The 17094-nt window shown below is 49.2% G+C and overlaps 1 protein-coding gene across 1 annotated transcript in view; it reads left to right on the top strand.

Moving 5' to 3' along the window:
- Wwc1 (WW and C2 domain containing 1) overlaps nucleotides 1-17094 on the top strand; it is a 150020-nt gene that overhangs the window by 102436 nt on the left and 30490 nt on the right. The window contains exons 9-12 of the mRNA XM_032914249.1: nucleotides 3718-3960; nucleotides 10614-10703; nucleotides 12031-12569; nucleotides 16792-16900. Of these exons, the coding sequence (XP_032770140.1) occupies nucleotides 3718-3960; nucleotides 10614-10703; nucleotides 12031-12569; nucleotides 16792-16900 (981 nt within the window). The remainder of the gene's footprint in view (nucleotides 1-3717; nucleotides 3961-10613; nucleotides 10704-12030; nucleotides 12570-16791; nucleotides 16901-17094) is intronic.

Genomic DNA, 17094 nt, shown 5'->3' with positions numbered 1-17094 from the left:
TCTAGGCAAGTACAACAGCTTCGTCTCCAGTTTTTTCGCTGGGTGTGCTGTGTGTTTATTTTAGGCAAGGTCTCTCCGTTCTATCCAGGCTGGCTGGCCTTGAACTGATTGGTAGTTCAGGAAGGCTTTTTACGATTTGGGGGATCAGGGTGAGGCTATGGGGATTGAATCCAGGGCCTTGCACACGCAAGGCATTTACTATTCTACTGTTGAGCTGAGACTCTGGCCTGATTTATTGTTGGTTTGTGCACATGACATGTGTGCCGGGACAGCGTGGGGAGGCACACAGGTCACTGTGCACATGTCAGAAGACAACTTTGTGGAGTCTGTTTTCTCCTTCCACAGTGCCGTGGGCTCTGATGACTGAATGTCTGTCACTGAACAGCAAGCACCTCTACCCGCTGAGCCATTTCACCAGCCCCATAGATTATGAAATCGATCATAAATCCTGAAGAGCACCTCCTGCTTCAATCGCTTGTGCTCCAGGAATTTCAGATGGTCTGTGGCTGTCCCTTAAGCCCTTAGGTTTTACCACCACAGTGATAAAGTAATAAACGTGGCCTTTTCAGAGCAGTTGTGGAAAAGTGAAAACAGATTATTTACTGTACTAAAAATACTTGTGCACTTATGGGCTTATCTAACTTTAAAAATACTGCAGCAGGGCTCACTGGGTAAGGGCCCTTGCTAACAAGCCTGACAGCTTGAGTTCAACCTGAGGTGGCATGCACATGGACACACCTACACAAACAAACAAATGTAATAACTTAAAAAACAAACAAACAAACAAACAAACAAACAAACAAAAGCTCACAGTAGAGCTCCCGTCTTATTGTTTGTTAGAAAGAAGTTTGGCCTAGGATGTTCCATGACTTTCACATTTTAACTTTAAATTTTAACAGCAGGTAATGCAGTTAAAATGAAGCTACCCAGTGGGGCCAGCTACAATGTAGCAGTTCTTAGTTCCCAGAGTGCAGCTTAAAGCGTTGCAGGAGTGTCTTCCATAGAGTGGAAACAAAGGCAGTAAAGAAAAAGGAGTTCAGCAGTCTAACCCATTCCTCCCCCAGCTGGGGGCTTTGGCCTTAGGCTCCGCTAGATCCAGGGTGAGATAGAACAACTTAAATTTAGCCTGGTCTTCTCTTCCGTTTGCCTTTATGCTGGCCTCGTCCTGGAGCAGGCTTTCCTCTGGAAAGAGCAACATGGATCTCCAGGTCTATGCTTACCTACTTCCAGGTTTCCGACCTCAGCAGAAAGGCTACCTTTCTTTCCCAACAGATGGGTGTTTTGTTTACTGCCTTTGTTTATCTGTTTTGGGGGTGGTGTGTGTTTGTGGTTTTAGTTTTTGAGACAGGGTCTTGCTGTGAATCCCAAGTTTATCTCAACCCCCCCCCCTCCTCCTCCTCCTCCTCCTCCTCTTCCTCCTCCTCCTCTTCCTCCTCCTCCTCTTGCCATAGCCTCCCATGCAGTGGTCCCAAAAGTTTTAATAGATGGTGGGTCTGGGAGCCACTGGTAGTTTTGAATGGCTTTTCATTGTGGAGGACCAGTAGAGGATAGGGGAATTACAACTTCCAGAAGGTCCACATATGGGTCATGTGGTCTTGCTGGGGTGGGGACTGAGGTCAGCTCACCAAGTGACTTGAGGAGGTATCCTTTCCTCAGGACAAGTTGGGATAGTGACAAAAAGGAACTGGTGAGGAGAGAAGAAACCTGTCCAGTGTGTAGCACTTAGGCTCCCGCTAAGGGTTCAGCACTTGTGTATCTGTGCCTCTCTTGTCCTTTGATCTCTTCCAGCCCAGAGCAATGCCTATCCTAGATAATCAGGCAGAAAAGACAGTACCCTATGAAATGAGAAAACGGAGGGTGCAGGTCTGAAAGGACGGGAGAGATAGAGCGCTAATTCAGGAAAACCTCTCCTGAGCAGCCCTTGCAGGGTTTGTCCTCTTCGCATGTCTGAGGGAGAGACTAATAGTTACTTCTGATTCTTCCAAGGTTGGGTGGCCTAAGGTTTAAAGTACAGTGGCCTGGGAAAGGCACCCTGGAAAGTACTCCTCAGTGTCCTGCTTTTAGCTGAGTCCCACTAACGCCTATCACGTCACTCTAGATTTTAAGCACTAGTGACCAGCAGCTACATCATCCTCGACTGCTACGTACACGAATATGAATTTAAATAATTAACCCAGAGTTCCTGCTGGGACCCTTGGTTAGAGAAAGAGCTAGAAGGGTTTGTCTGTATAAAACTTTGGCTGCACATCACAAAGCATCTCGAATTCAATGGTATTTTGGTAAAGAAAGTTTGGCCGCATTTCACGTAAGCCTTAGCTCACAAGGACTGGCCGTGTGTGGTGATTTTTTTAATCTTGGGTGAGCCAGAGAACACCCGTGCAATGACATCACTAAGTCTTTTGTATCTGCCCCTTAGGGATACAGTAACACTAGGACATGAGAGCCCAGAGAACTTTGCAGAGGCCAGATCGGAAAAGTTACGATGTGGTTGCTTTCGGAGGTTTATAGCAAAACTCTTAAAGTCCCGTAAAAATAATATCTAATGTCTACAGAATACTTGACAAAGGCTGGAGAGATGGCTCAAGTGGTTGAGGGCAGTCACTGATCTTCCGAAGGTTCTAAGTTCAATTCCCAGCACCCGCATGGCAGCTCACAATGTCTGATGCCCTCTCCTGGTGTGCAAATATATACACAGACAAGTTCCCATATACACAAAGTGCGTGAATAAAGAACTCTTCAAAAAAACATAAAAAGGGGATAATTAGATAGAGCTCCTTTTGCAAGTCTTTCATGTGGTGCTCACGGGCTGTCTTAGAGTGCCATCGTTTTCCCCGCCTCACAGATGAGGATCCTAGGTCTTAGGAAAGTCAGGATCCCGGGCTGATGCTGTTTTCCTTAACAATCAGTAAGTACCCGCCACAGACCAGCTATCGTGCTAGAAGCTGGGATACCAAAGTGATTTTTGTTGTTGCTGTTGGGAACCAAAAACCGATGTCTTGTTTACATGAAAGCACATGTTACACCACAGAGCCCTCAAATGTCCCCACCCCCTCGAATGACATTCTCCCAATAAATGATTCTTTCCATCATAAAAGTCGAGGCCAAAACTCCTAACTCTGGGTCTCTGAACTTCACCTTCATGGCTGTCCTTCTCACAGCACCGCTACCACACTCAGAACTGAGAGCACATGGGTAGCCACAGCCCAGTGACCCTGCCGATCATTCAGTACCAGTTTTACACAGACCCTCTACCTGGCAATCAATGTGTGCACACAGACCCTCTGCTTACATCATCACTGGCTTTCCCCCATCCTGGAAGATAAATAATTGTTTCTCCCCTCTCCAAGGCGGTTTCACATAACTAATAAGTGGTCCAACCAGTGATAATAGTCGCTAGGAACATTTAATGGGGGCTAAATATATGCCAAATACTATGTTTTGTGAGTACACATGTGTGCATGCATGTGTGTACAAAACCTTTAGCCACCACCCCAGGAAGGAGATCATAAAATTCCCTTCAGAGATGTGAGCTCCCCACAAGATAAGAAGCTATTGTGTGCGGTGGTATCCAGTCTCTACTGCACTAGCCTGAAACCTGATCAGGGAGAGAGCGGTAACTGTCAAAGTCTGCTCTGAGGATGTTCTGGATACTGGCACTTCATGTCCAGCCTGTTTCCCAGCTCCATTTTTCATCTCTCATACCTTCTCAACTCGCAGGATCGCCAACCTCAAGATCCAGCTGGCCAAACTTGACAGTGAGGCCTGGCCTGGGGTGCTAGACTCAGAGAGGGACCGACTGATCCTCATCAATGAGAAGGAGGAGCTTCTGAAGGAGATGCGCTTCATCAGCCCCCGGAAATGGACCCAGGGTGAAGTGGAGCAGCTAGAGATGGCCCGGAGGAGACTGGAGAAGGACTTGCAGGCAGCCCGGGACACCCAGAGCAAGGCGCTGACTGAGAGGTGGGTCCAGGCTTAGGAGTTAAGTCCCTATGGGCCTGGGAAAAGCGAGAACATGCCAGTCTGACCTGTCAGCCCAGCAGGAGCCAGGAGTGAGGGGACATGGGGGGGATTCTTGAGCAGCCCGGTGAGCACCCTCAGGTAGAAATGTCACAGCTTTCCTGAGTGGCACATCAGAAAAGATGACTTATGTCCCTGTACACCAGGACCCTGGTACTTCACACAGGAAGCACCAGTACCGGAGAGTCTGTGCAGGCGCAGCTCTCAGAAGGGTATCTGCTCATTCAATAAGCTCCGTAGCGCTTTATCACCTGAAGCAGTGCTTTTCCAGTGATGTAATGGCGACTCTCCATCATTCCTGTGAGCAGACACTCGCAGGCTTTACACAGTGAGCGTCTCTGCCTTACAGAGGGTCCTCTGATGCTTCCTCTCTTTTGTTAAATAGTCAGCCCTCGGTACCCCTGGGTTCCATATCCTTAAACCAATCCCAGAGTGAAGATGTGTAAAGAGTAGATCAGAAGTAACAAGAATACAAATATTTTGATACATTACTCCAACAACTAATTTTATAGCATATAAAATTATTTACATGCCACAGGAGGGCAGGTAAGATGGCTCAGTGGATAAAGGTACTCGCCACCAAGTCTGACAGAGTTTAATCCCCAAGAAGGAGAGAAAAAAATTGGACACATATGTGTACACACACACACACACACACACACACACATTATAATAATAATAAAACATACAGGAGAATATGTATGTGCAATATACAGGCACTATTTTATTTATATGCAGTCTTGAACATCTGAATGCTCTGATATCCGCTGGGGTATCTGCAGCCTTCTTCTTTGCGGCCTACCAAGTTGATTTAGGGGAGGGTGAAGTTTGAAGACCAGCAGTGTGCATGGAGATGCAGACTAGAATGCTTACGGGCCAAGCAGGTAATGAAAATGCTTGAGGCCCACCTAACTGTAGCCCTGGCAGTCTGGGGGACACTGCTCCTACTTTTCTACTGTGGGTGCCATTTCCTAGATCCAGCAAACAGGAGGATGGGCTGTATGTTCCTGGGGTCCTTGGTTTTTTTGTTTTTTTTTTTTTTTTTTTGCTGTGCTAGAGATACAACCCAGGGCCTCACCCGTGCTAGGCAAATGCTCTACTCCTGAGCTATACACCACAGTAGGACTTCAGAAGCTTATCACTTGGATTCTTCATTGTCAAATACTGACGATTAATGCAAACTGTGAAGAAACCGTTAACCAACCTCATCTTTGCCCTTGACCTAAGCAGCAAGCCACAGCTCATGCTTGTCTGCCCCATACCTGTTTCAGACTCTGTATTTCCTTTGGTGCTCTCTTGAAACCTTACTCCCACCTTGCAGAGTTGAGAATTGTGTTTGAAGGAGACCCTCCAATCCTCAGACATCCATTCTTCTGTCTATCCAGCTGTCCAGCCATCTGTCTGTTCGTCCACCCACTTGCTCACAGGAGTTAGCGTGACTATTACTGGAGGTCAAAAGAGAAGGCTGCTGTCCATGAATCGGTGTATCGGTCACTTCTCTGTTGCTGTGAGAAAACTGTGACCAAGGCAGCGTATAAAGGGAAGAGTTTATTTGAGCGTTACAGTTGAGCATGACAGCAAGTGGCTGGAGCAGCAAGCTGAGAGCTCACGTCTTGAAACATGAGCAGAGAGTAGAGAAGGCAAACCTTAAATGAAGCAAGGCTCTCAAATCCTGGCCCCAGTGACACACTTCCTCCAGCAAGGCCATACCTCCTACATGTCCCCAAACAGCTCCACCAGTTGGGAAACAAATATCCAAATAGATGAGCCCATGAAGAACATGACAGTCACAAAGGGACCCCTCCCCAGCAGCCAAATCTGCTGAAAACTTAACCTCAGACCTTCTAGCTTCTCGGACCACAGGAAAAAGATCGTCACATTATTCAGAGAGAGAGAGAGAGAGAGAGAGAGAGAGAGAGAGAGAGAGAGAGAGAGAGAGTGAGTGTGTGTGTGTGTGTGTGTATGAGAGAGAGAGAGAGAGAGAAGAGTGAGTGTGTGTGAGAGAGAGAGAGAAGAGTGTGTGTGTGTGTGTGTGTGAGAGAGAGAGAGAGAGAGAGAGAGAGAGAGAGAGAGAGAGAGAGAGACAACAGGGAGGGGAGAATACTTTTCAATGATTTGCAAGCCTCTTCTGACTATTTTCATTTTGTCCATAGCAGACCTTGAGCTGTTTCCCCACCTCCCCCTCAAAGAGAGTGATTTTTCATTTTAATTTTTCATATTAATATAAATAGCGTTTGTAAATATTTACCAACCAGGATGATACATCAGCATATGTCTACCTCGAATGATAGGGACACTGGGATAATTGGTATTTCTGATGTTCGTTTATCGTCTCTGAATTAGGGACCTTCAGAGTCTCCTCGCTGCTTTGAAATACATTGCAGGTCGTTCTCTGCAGCTACCCCACTGCAAGATAGAGCACCAGAACTAATTCCCCATGTGAATGTGTTTCGGGACTCATTATCCGACCTCCCTCTAGCCTTCCCCGTGACCATGGCTCTTCTCTACCGCTGCGAGATTGGCTTTTACAGCTTCTAAAACGAGAACATGCCGTGTTCATCTATGCCCAGTTTATTTCATTTAACATGACGTCTTCCAGATCCGTCTGTCTCACTCCAAAATGACAGTATTTCATTCTCTCTCTCTTCTTTATGATTTAATAATATTTGTACAAGCATGTACGCGCCCACCCACACACAGTAATTTTCAAATGCGTGTAATTGTTCAGGAGCAGGAATAAGCGAGGGGATTCATTTTCCCGGTGAGGCACAGTCCACGCCTAGTTTGTAAAGCAGGGAACCGTGCCTGCGCCTCAGGAGCGGCAGTCAGGAGATGTCAGGCGTCTGTGCGTGCTCTGGGAATACACAGCCTGCAGCCCTTGACCTCTAAAGCACCCAGCTTGCGAATGCGTCCTCGAAACTGAGTAAGCTCCACTTTCACTGATGTCCGATGCTTGCTCAGTCTCTGCCCAGCCCCTCAGGGCCTCAGGGAATCCCTTGATCAATAACTGGACCAATCTTTCCCAGCAAAGCACATGATCAGAACTACCCTGTTAGGGACATCTAGAATCTATCCATTCAGGTATGGCCAGCCAGCTCTGATCCATCACCAAAACAGTATAAGAAAGAAAACAGCAGACCTTAAATAATTTGTGTTTTGTACCCCTCAGAAGCACTTGCCCAAAAGCACTATGCTGGTTTTCTGGAGCCTTACCCTTTGGCTATAAGGGTTCTGTCTATAAGTCCTATACCTTTAGTGTTTGTGGAAAGTATAGTGGGTGGGCAGCCTGGGCAGGTCCTTATTGGGCCTCTGGGCCAGTTTCTGTAATCTTACCTGCCACTAGACCCAGTAGCTGTCCCTGGGGGCCTTTAGCTGTCCATCATCTTCTCTACCAGGAGCTAGAGGGAATACATTGATCATAGCTCTGCTTGATTCTCGCTGGGTCAAAAGAGATACCTTATAAATGCTAACCCTGAGCAAACCATTGACCAGTATGGGCTCTATTTGCTTCACAGAGAAAAAAGGAAGCAAAGGCCCTGATTACCAGAAGTCTGCAGGCAGGCATTGGGCCAGATTGCGAATTGAGATGTGCTGGCCTACTGTGAAAGCTTTCCTTTTCTGAAGCTAGAACCAGAGATTCCTTTCAGTGCCTCTCGGGTGTACTCTGTGTGCAGGACCTAGTAACTTGAGAGCAACCAATTTTAAAGATGAGGAAATGGAGGCTCACCTTATATCACCCAGTGACAGAGCTGGGATCAGAAGCAACCATACTTGGGATTCAAGCCCTTCCTAACTTCAAGCAGCTGCCTTCAGCTCAGAAGGCCTTTCAGTATTGCCTTCAATTCCGTCTTTCAAAGGTCCAGGAGCATCAACTCTACAAGCCTGTCTAGGGAGCCTAAACTCTCCACTCCTCCATTGATCAGACCACGCAGAGGTCCGGGAGGACAGGGTCCTTGGGGGAAACGCAGCAGTCGGGAAGGCAGTGAGCACAGGGAGAAGCAGCCATGTGTGCTCCTTGTCACACAGGATGCCCTAAGAGGGGTCTGAGGAGAGAAGCCACAGAAATAGTTGGGAAGGAACTGATGAATCTACAGCTGATTCTGATCCCTGTCTGTCTGTCTGTCTGTCTGTCTGTCTGTCTTCACTGCTGGGCCTCCAGATTCCTGCTTCCTTTCTCTGTAAGTCTTTGTCTGTCTCTGTCTGTCTGTCTGTCTGTCTGTCTGTCTGTCTCTCTCTCTCTCTCTCTCTCTCTCTCCCTGTGTTTGTATGTGTGTCCCTTGTCCCTTTCTGTCTTCTCTCCCCTTCACCTCCCCTGTGCCCTTTTCCCATTTCTCCTTCCTTCTGCCCTCCCTTTGTCCCTCGGAACTGCCTTCACATTCTTCACAATCCCTGTGCTTAGGCTTCCTGTGCTCTCTCTCTCTCTCAGATCTGCTGTGCAGTCACACAGGATGCTTGTCAGATCATGGGTACCGTGCCCCACCCCCACCTCCACCCCCGGGGCGGGGGGACCAATTCTTCAGGCCTGAGATAGCCCAGGCTACTGCATTTTTAACCAGCGTCCCAGCTGCGAAGCTACAGCTTGTGGGCATTTGGGCCTCACCCCCTGGATCCTCTTCCTATTTCCATGATTGATGTATTCACAGCCTCCCAGCATGTGCTGGGCACGTCCCTCACGTACCATCTGGCCTGCTAAGCCTGCTGCTGCTGAGAGGGGACCGCTGCACCTGTGTGTTACTGTCTGTGGCTACCCCTGCCATGCTCATGTTGCCATGTCAGTCTAACAACACTTCCTTCTCCATCCTGGATCTGCGTTTGCTCCCAGTGTGCCTGGGGTTGCTCTATAGAAACCATGAGCTCCACCTCTTGACCCTACACGTATCCTTCCTTATGGGCTGTGCTCTTAGAGAGGGATGGGGACACACAGCCTCATCCTCTCTGCCGAGAATTCTGGGGTTTCTTCATTACAGGCCCCCATCTGCTAGCGTCCCTTCTGTCCCTATCAGCCCCAGGCAAAGATCTGGAAGGAAACCTTTAGAGATTGAGTAGGCCAAGCATCATGCCTACTGCTCTGGTTGTCCTGTCCGTGATTTCGCAGGTTCGCTTGCCCAGGAACAAACCCGGCATGCCCCCTCTGCTCTCCAGTTGTTTCTGAGGCCACCTCTGGTCTCATATGCTATGCTAGAGGTCTGGCTGTTATGGTAGAGAGATGGCCTGGTTTGGTTTTGTTGTGTGTGTGTGTGTGTGTGTGTGTGTGTGTGTGTGTGTGTGTGTGTGAGAGAGAGAGAGAGAGAGAGAGAGAGAGAGAGAGAGAGAGAGAGAGAGAGAGAGAACCAGCCCTTGCCCTCTGGCCACAGGCTGGGCTGGCTGAGTTCTTGGTCCCTTCCTGAGTCCAGGGAGCCAGGGTCATTCAGTTCCTTCTCCAGCAGGGTGACAGAGAGGAGCAGTGAGTCACCTTGACGTGGAGATTTATCATCCAGATCCCCCGGCAGAGTGAATGATCTCAGCCTCTTCGTCTAGGAAAAGAGAACCCTTCCTTCCCGACTCCTTTCTGTCTAGTGAGCCACTTCAGTTTCTCTTATTAGTTTGATCCAATTGCTGTAAGCAACAGCCCCAGACCTCTGCGGATAAGCTCTCTTGAAGTTTATTTCTTACCCATACAATATCTTAGGCGGCCTCCCTTGTTGTTGAAGAGGCCACAGCTTGCCCGCCTCCCCTTTAAGGCCGCAGACACGGAGGAACACTTTCCTTAACCACTTCAGTCTGATACACACGGTTTCTGCTTATATCCCATTGGCCAGAACTTGCCCACGTGCCTCATCCAGATGTTAGGGAGCCCGGAAAGTGATCTAGCTTTGATCCTGGGAACCCAGGAAGACACAACCAAGGGTAGTTGCCAGAAATACGGTCATGAAGCCATTTTCTCGTTCTCAATTAGGGATTCCTTTCTCTGCTTTTGATTTTTTTTTCATTTTGTTTGTTTGTTTGTTTGTTTGTTTGTTTTCGGACCTCGTTAGCACTGCGCTCTAATTAGACGCCTCTTGTCTTCCACCCTCCATGTTCTGTAAGAGAAGCAATGAGTTCTGTCCCTCGCTGCTCTGTCCCTGGTGCTGGAAACAGCATCCAGTGTCACCTGGGTAAACATTAGTTGGTGAAAGGAAGGAGGGAGGGAAGGGAGGGGGTAGCAGTTGAAGCAGGAGAAGGAAGGAATGGTAGTTTGGTGGAATCCTAATTCTTCCACAAATTCCATAGTTTTGAGTAAACTATGTAACTAAGGGCCTCAAATTTTCTCATTTTGTAAAGCTGTTAAAATCATTCTCCCCAGGCACATTATCAATACATCCTAAATCAGTGCCGTGTGTTCAGTTCCTAGCTTTGTCTCTTAGGTGTGGCAGGTGGCTGCACACTTACTATAGAATTTGTATATAAAGTCTCTGCTTCCCCACAACACCGTGGTACGTTTCTACCCAGTTCCTGTGCCTGCACCCTTGGCCTGGTGCCTTTAAGGGCCTGGGCCTTATTCTCTTTTCCGGAGATCGCAGGAGGAGCTGGAGCACTGCGTCCCTTTGGAGCTGATTGTCTTACCTCCTCTCCCTCAGGTTGAAGCTAAACAGCAAGAGGAACCAGCTGGTGCGAGAACTGGAGGAAGCCACGAGGCAGGTGGCCGCCCTGCACTCTCAGTTGAAAAGGTGAGTGGTGGGCGGTGACCATCACCGTGGGGAAGGCCCAGTTCCACACTGCCATTCGTACAAGTTCCATACAAGCCATTCCTCCGTGGCTTGAGGAAGGACATTTAGAAGCATAGAAGGTTGTCATTCTAGCTGATACAGGCTTGGCTAGGGTGGCCGGCCACAGGGTGCTTCATCCCGTGGGACTCTACAAATAAAGACAGCCCCTGGGAGATGCCCGTTGGGTCTGCCTTCTAGCCCACGTTTACAGCATGTAGTAGGTTTTTCCGTAAGCTCAGGCCTTGATGGTTGAAGTATATGACTGGAACTTCACAGTAGCGTTAAAAGCGCTCTGCCTCCTATCCCCAACAAACGTGGTTTCTTCCTGTTTATACCAATAAATAACCTTTCGATGGTCATTTACGATGTTAGATCTGCTTTTAAGTTAAATATTTTATCATATTTTTTTTAAAAAGTGAATTACATTCTGGTATGGTATTGGTATCCCATACCTTTAATCCCAGCACTTGGGAGGTAGAGGCAGGTGGCTCTCTGAGGCCAGCCTGGTCCACATAGCAAGTTCCAGGACAGCCAGAACTACACATAGAGAGGCCCTATAACAAAAAAAAAAATTGGGGGAAAAAAGAAAAAATTTGGGGAAAAAAGTGACTAGAGCAGAGTGTGAAGGGCTGCACTTGTAATCCCAGCATTTAGCAGGTGGGAGTAGAATCGGGGAGACTGGAAGTTCAAGGCCAGCCTCAGGTCTGTGTGTGCCCCCTACCCCCTCCAAAAAAAAAGAAAAGAAAAGGGAAAAATGGGAGTCGATTTCAAGAAAGGTACTAAGTGTAGCAGATGCCTTTAATCCCAAGGGCACTCAGGAGGCAGAGGCAGGCCTTGTCTCTGAGTTCAAGACCATCCTGGTCTACATACCAAGTTTCAGGCCCGCCAGAGCGGCACAGTCAGATCCCATCTCAATCAACCGATCCAAGGAAACAAGCAAAAGAAATGTTTTAATAAAGATGCAGTGTGGCCAATAAGAAACAAGGATAGAAGAGGAGGAAAGTGGGATCCGGGTGTGGGGTTTCCAGGTGTATGATCTCAGGACTCAGAGCATCAGGAGTTTAAGGCTAGCCTGAGCTACGAAGCAAGAGGCTCATGGGCACCTGCTCTGCTACTCTGGGCCCCCAGCTCTCTCTAGATCTCTATTTTCTCCTCAGTGAAACTGGGTGCATGGTCCAGCTTAGGCTGTCAAGTGGGCTGGGAAGATGACGTTCATGACTCCCAAGCCCGGTGGAGTCCCCGGTGTTCACCTTACTCCATGTTACCTTTTCCCTTTCCCTGTCCCCAGCCTCTCCAGCAGTATGCAGTCACTGTCTTCAGGCAGTAGCCCTGGGTCACTTACGTCCAGCCGGGGCTCCCTGGCTGCCTCTAGCCTGGACTCGTCCACCTCAGCCAGCTTCACTGACCTCTATTACGACCCGTTCGAGCAGCTGGACTCGGAGCTCCCGAGCAAAGTAGAACTGCTGTTCCTGGAGGGTGCCACAGGCTTCCGGCCCTCAGGCTGCATCACCACCATCCACGAGGATGAGGTGGCCAAGACTCAGAAGGCAGAGGGAGGCAGCCGCCTGCAGGCCCTGCGCTCCCTCTCCGGCACTCCAAGATCCATGACCTCCTTGTCTCCACGCTCATCTCTCTCCTCCCCGTCCCCTCCCTGTTCCCCTCTCATCGCTGACCCCCTCCTGGCTGGAGATGCCTTTCTGACCCCGCTGGAGTTTGAAGACACAGAGCTGAGCCCCACTCTTTGTGAACTGAGCCTCGGCACCAATGGCGCCCGGGAAAGATTCCGGCTGGAGGAACCAGGACCTGAGGGCAAACCACTGGGCCAGGGTAAGGAGCACAGTGCCCTTATGGGGAACCAGAAAGCGGGGAATTCCTGCCATAATTCCTGACTGTGGGTGGCTGGGTCTTTATGGGGTTGGTAGATCCTGACAAAGGTAGAATGTGCTAGGTCCCTGGGCTAGGGTTTTGTTTTGTGGTGGATTTCACTCAACAGATATTTAGCGCCTACTAAAATGAATCCAGATCCTGGCTGGGCTAATTGAATATGAATGGATTAATTCATCTAAGCTTTCCGTTGATATGGCAAATGTAGCTGCTGGAGGGGTCAGTGTTCACAACAGACAAGGGCCGCCCCCCTCCCCCACTGCCGCAAAGCTTGGGTTCAGCGGGAGGGAGCCACGGGCGTTAGAAATGTACCAGGCAAAGGCATGGGAAGGGGATAACAGCGATGTGTGGTGGAGCCTTTCGGTGGAGTTGAGGCAGCCAGGTCAGAATGGATTGAGGCTTAAATAATGAGGGGGAGGGGCAGAGGGAGGAGGGAGGGCGGTGAGAGTAAGAGGGTGTAGCAGCAATTCAACTATGACCCCAGGCATTTAGGGGGAAGAGGCATGAAGACCAGGAATGCAAAGTCATTCTCCACTATATAGCCGGTTTGGTCTGGAAGCTTGGAGATCTTTTCTCAAAATACGGGGAGAAAAAAAAAAAAAAAAAGAATCCATGGGCAGATAAGACAACTCAAAGGTGCTTACGGAACAAGGTTTGCGACCTGAGTTGGGCACCCCGAGCCCACAGTAAAAGAAAACTGATTCCCAAAACTTGTCCTCTGACCTCCACCTGTGCACCATGGCGCGTCCATGGGTGCGCACGCGGGATTTTTATACTGATTATAGCAAGGCCCCACGTGACCCCAGGAAACCCAGAAATGGCTTTCACTTCTTCCTGGGGTCAAAAAGAACATTCTGGAGTCGGTTTAGGATATGACTGCTGGAATGACATCCTAGGTTTGTCAGAAGGAAAACTGTAGCAGCCGTCGCATAACGAATTGTGGTTCTCCACATTCGTCTGAGATGTATTGTATTTTTTTTTTTAAATATGGGTTGTTTCTTCCCTGTGTATTTCATAGATTGAGAAAGGAGAGGTTCAGAGAAGCGGCGTCCCTTGGCCAGGGTTGCCCTCACAGCAAACAGGCTAGCCCTGGAAGCTAGGTCTTTCTGATCTCAGAGCTCAGTCCCTTATTGGTCATGCCGTATCGTTAGAATTGGAAGCAGCTCACTGTCCCCAGAATGTGTGTGTGACTCTTGGAGCTTCCTCAGCCCACCTAGACATTAAGCACACTGGGAGCTCTACCCACCACCCTCAGTGTCCTAATGACAATAGCACCTGGCTTCTGTGTTTGGGTGGATGCAAAAGAGGTTCAGGTCCTGCTGTATACGTTTACCCATTTGAACCTCTTAGTTCTATGAATAGTGTGTTTTGTTTTGTTTTGTTTTGTTTTGTTTTGTTTTGTTAAGAATGGGCAGTCGTATAGCGGCTGTGCCTGGAATTGTCCGTGCACAGGAGCCACAGGTAGGGGAGTGAGGTTTCCCAGTTAACTAAAGGTTCTGAATATCAGCCATTTTCTTTAGAGAGGAACTGGGATCCCTGGGGTTCCCTCATCAGGAAGGGAATCTCGCTGAGTTCTCTCAAACAAAAATAAAACTACTGCAGGTGGCAAGCTTCTGCAGATTGATCCCCAGAGAGAAGGGGGTGCGGCTAGAACCTCTGCCTTGGCCTAAGATTAGCGTCTTTGTTAAGAATTCAGGACGACATCAGGACACCAAGACTTCCTGGGAAGGCACCCTCCCTTGCCTCCCCTCCCAATGTCGGACCTTGGGGCTCATAGGGTAGAGGCAGCACAAGGCGAGGGACATGTTTCTTTCGTGCCGTCTCCAGCAGGCTCCCCCTCCATGAGCAGTGGTAGAGCTCCAGCGCTAAGCTGGTTACCCGATTAGTGCTGCCGTTCAGTCACCAGACAAATTAATCTCCTTAAGTGGTTTAGCGGAGGGCGGAGATGTGGGGGTGTAGGGGAGGCTGAGAGTGGTGGGAAGTCTCCCCGGGCACAGCGGGTGTGGGGCGAGGCTGGGAAAGCTTTTTCCTCATCTCCAGCACCAGATGTGCCTCAGGCTCTCCTCACCACTGACCTGCCAAACCCAGTCTCTGTGCACCACCATACATCTACCCCACCCCGCCCGCCCCCCAGCTCCCCGGACATCTCTATCTGCCCCAGGGCCTGGAGTGCACCCTTACTTACGAGGAACATGGCTTATCTGGCCGTGTGTGAAATACCTAGAGCTGGCTTTCGCGGATGGCAAGGCGTGACTTCTTTACCTTCATAGCGCTGGATTTCGTATGCTCACTTCTGTAGCAATGAGCCCTGCACTCAGGGTACTCATCACTTGGTCATGGACAAAATGTGTTCTGCATGCAGAGAGCCCAGTTATGACCCTCAAGCCAGAGACTTCTGCTGAGGGTAAAGAGGGAGAGAGGAGGAGGAACTGACTGTGGGCTCAGGCAGGAAGATCATGAGTTCAAAGCTAACCTAGGCTATATACCAAAACCCAGTCTTAACAGTCAGGAGGAGGCAGGGCTAGGGCACTAGTACACTGTTTGCTTCACAAACGTGAGGACCTGAGTTCAACTCCAAGAATTCACATAAAAAGAAGAAGAAGAGGAGGAGGAGGAGGAGGAGAAAGCTAGTATTGGTGGTACATATGTGCTTCCCTATTTCAGCAGTGAGGAAGCAGAGATCCCTGGGGCTCGCTGGCCAACTAATCTATCTTAATGGTGAGCCTTGGAGGGAGAAACCCTGTCTCAAAAACCCAGGGATGTGGCCCTTGAGGAAGAGTGCTTGAGTTGACCTCTGGACTGAACATGCACAGACACATAACTCGTGCCCCCATGTTCTCGTGCGTGCATATGCGTGCTCACACACCCCCCGAACATCCTGCAGTGGAATTAGTAATCTCTGTACTGTGGACTTTCCCTCCTTCAGTGCCCCCAGGAGCTCTATAAAGTAGGTGTCATCCTCACCTCAATAGGAGGAACCTGGGGTTTGCTGGGGTTCAGTCAGTGTTCCCAGGTCACAGAGGAGTATGTGACGGAGCCATGTTTGCGACTGGGCCGTTCTTTATTTTATGTGAACAAGTGTTTATCCTGCTCGTCTTTGCAAGCACCACATTCATGTCTGCACCTTTGAAGGCCAGAAGAGGGAGGCAGATCCCCTGGGCCTGAATTTCTCCAACGTGAAATATCTACAGTTGTGAGCTGCCATACACAGGCTGAGAATCAAACTTTGGGCTTCTGTAAGAGCGGCAAATGCTTATAATTGCTGCTACGTCTTTCCAATCCTGCCAGACAGTTTAGTTCCAGAGTCTGGGGTGTTATACATGATAATAGTCAGGGTTCTCCACCTTCCTAAGGCTGCAACTCTTTAATCCGGTTCCTCATGTTGTGGTGAGCCCCAATCATAGCGTTATTTTCATTGCTACTTCATAACTGTAATTTTGCTACTGTTATGAATCGCAATCTAAATACGTTTGGAGAAGGGATAGTGATACACGGGGTCAAGGGGTTTTATTAGAATGACTTGTAAGCTGTGGTCCAGCTAGTCCAACAGTGGCTGCCATGAACCAACACAAGGTTCTAGAATCCAGTAGTTGTTCAGTTCATGAGGCTGGATGTCTCAGCTGGTCGTCAGTATACCCCAGAATCCCAAATAGCAGGCTCTCATTCCAGTGAAGGAATAGGCTTGCCAGCAAGGACAAAACAAGCACACACACACACACACACACACACACACACACACACACACACACACACGCAAAGAGTGTCTTTCTACAGGCAGTCATCAGAAGGAGTGGCCCGTATTATAGGTAAATCTTCCTACCTCAAAAGATCTGGATTAAAGGTTTATTGTATTTTCCCACCCCAAAGATTGGGATTAGCAGTCGATCTTCCCAGTTTAAATTAATTAAAAGAAAAAGAAATCCCTCACAAACGTGCCCAGCCGTTTGGGTTTCAGTTCATTCCAGAGGTGGCCAAGTGGATAACCAAGAATGGCTATCACAGACGTGAAATCACAGGCCTTCTTCCCTTGTCTCAGGATGAGAGGGACCTTACCTGAGTGTTCAGAGGTACTGCCGTTCACTGGGACCATCAGGAGAGTGGGGCGGAGTTGCGTGGCTTCCGAACATGACTTTCCCTCTCTCATCTTTCCCTCTTCCCACTACAGCTGCAAGTGTGGCCCCAGGGTGTGGCCTCAAAGTGGCCTGTGTGTCCGCTGCAGTGTCTGATGAGTCAGTGGCCGGGGACAGCGGCGTGTATGAGGCGTCTGTGCAGAGGTGGGTTCACAGACGTCGTTCTGTTCCGGGAGGGGGCGGGTCTGTGGGCTCTGGATGTTCAAGCCCATGTTCCACAGAATGCGGTAGGGCTCCAGTGACCTCTGGGGCCATGCCCAACATAAAGACAGCAAGATGTAGGTGGTGTCCAAGGCTGCCCCAGCAAATGTGGGTTCTGGGCGACAACTGCCAAATGT

This window comes from Rattus rattus, chromosome 9 (assembly GCF_011064425.1).
Source record: "Rattus rattus isolate New Zealand chromosome 9, Rrattus_CSIRO_v1, whole genome shotgun sequence".
NCBI lineage: Eukaryota > Metazoa > Chordata > Mammalia > Rodentia > Muridae > Rattus > Rattus rattus.
The sequence above is the reverse complement of the archived record's forward strand: the minus strand, read 5'-3'. Positions and strand labels throughout refer to the sequence as shown.